Genomic DNA, 1,341 nt, shown 5'->3' on the forward strand with positions numbered 1-1,341 from the left:
TTCATTTGCCTTTTTTTTTCACAACTATAAATAGAGCCTTCTTTCTGCAACCAGTCTCCAAAGGTCACCTTACAATATTTTGCTATTTCCCGTATTAAGCAGCAATGTTTTTCAGCTGACATTCCAACTTCAAGTCATGCATATGAACATGATGTGAGCTTGCTTCAGACTACAGTGAGAGGGCTGCAAACAAGACTGCTGTATAATTGCTGAGAAAAATAACATCCACTGTCAAGAAGGGCACTTCATCAAACAAAATTTAGCTGCATGAATACAAGTGTCTCCAAATATTTGGTTCATGCTAAAAATATAGCACATTTATTAAAAATATATATTTATAAACATTGGTATGAACAAACACAGATGCTAAGCAAATGTGAAAGGAAAAATAACCATGTAATATATTTCTCCCAACATTTTATCAGGTTTAGGCAGATCTTGCTCAATGGAATTGTTTTTTTCATGATTGCACCATATGTTCATCTAAATAAAAAGCTTGTCAGATTCAGTGTAAGTAAAAGCAAAAACCAAGATGAAAAAATCATTTGACCTAATGGACACGTGATCCGTGATATGATGCTATCTTTGAGTTCAATCTTTGCAAGTATACAGTATACATTTCTAATTGTATATAGTGTACAGTTTCTTTCTTTCTTTTTTTTTTTTAATTGTGTTAAAACAACATATCCTTGATGGATTTCTTCAAAGCTACAACTTACATAATTGCAGTCATTTTCCCCCAAACCGAAAGGAAGAGGGCAGGACAGAAGAGTTAAGCTTGTTACTGTGTGAAAAAGTCTTGTTAAATTAATTGTGCTTCAGCCTTCGCTGCCTGCAGGCAGTGCTTTTATGATGTGTTAATATAATACACAGTCAATTCTGATTAAACAACTTGTCAATAGTCAGCAATGTTTGTCGTCACTCTTAATGGCCGTTTTATCTGGTCTATTTGCATGCCTTCTAGTTTACAACGTTGTGTAAATATACACAAAAATGATCACAATGAGGTTCAGAATTGTCCCAATAATTCCAAGCATTGCCAAGATGGTTTCTTCTTTGCTTTCCTTTTCTTGACTGCCTTTATCTTCTTCATTTCCGCTAGTGATTACCATCTTGGTGGCAAGTTTCTTTATCCTCCCCTTCAGGATAACCTAGATTTAGGAAGAAAAACATCAAAACGGGTTGTTAGTTTGAGTTTCCAAGCTCATATATGAGTGGAGCCAATTGCAAAGTTTTTGTCCCATAACACTTCATATTAAGAATTCACTTTAAAAGGACTAATATTGTTACTAGCTATTTAGTAATTGCTTAATTAAAATGATAGTTCAGCTAGCCTGTAGA

At 34.2% G+C, this 1,341-nt stretch overlaps 1 protein-coding gene across 1 annotated transcript; it reads right to left on the bottom strand.

Annotated features, from left to right (window-relative positions):
• Positions 1-280: 280 nt before the first annotated feature.
• TUNAR (transmembrane neural differentiation associated intracellular calcium regulator) lies at positions 281-1,130 on the bottom strand. The gene has a single exon (XM_082000317.1). It carries the CDS (start codon positions 1,110-1,112, stop codon positions 966-968), a length of 147 nt encoding a protein of 48 aa, XP_081856443.1. The 5' UTR covers positions 1,113-1,130; the 3' UTR covers positions 281-965.
• Between the last annotated feature and the right edge of the window lie 211 nt (positions 1,131-1,341).

Source organism: Phaethon aethereus (assembly GCF_964289735.1).
Source record: "Phaethon aethereus genome assembly, chromosome: 5".
NCBI lineage: Eukaryota > Metazoa > Chordata > Aves > Phaethontiformes > Phaethontidae > Phaethon > Phaethon aethereus.

Excerpts from the sequence above, each read along its gene's own strand:
- TUNAR (XM_082000317.1), bottom strand. The coding sequence starts at position 1,112 with ATGGTAATCACTAGCGGAAATGAAGAAGATAAAGGCAGTCAAGAAAAG.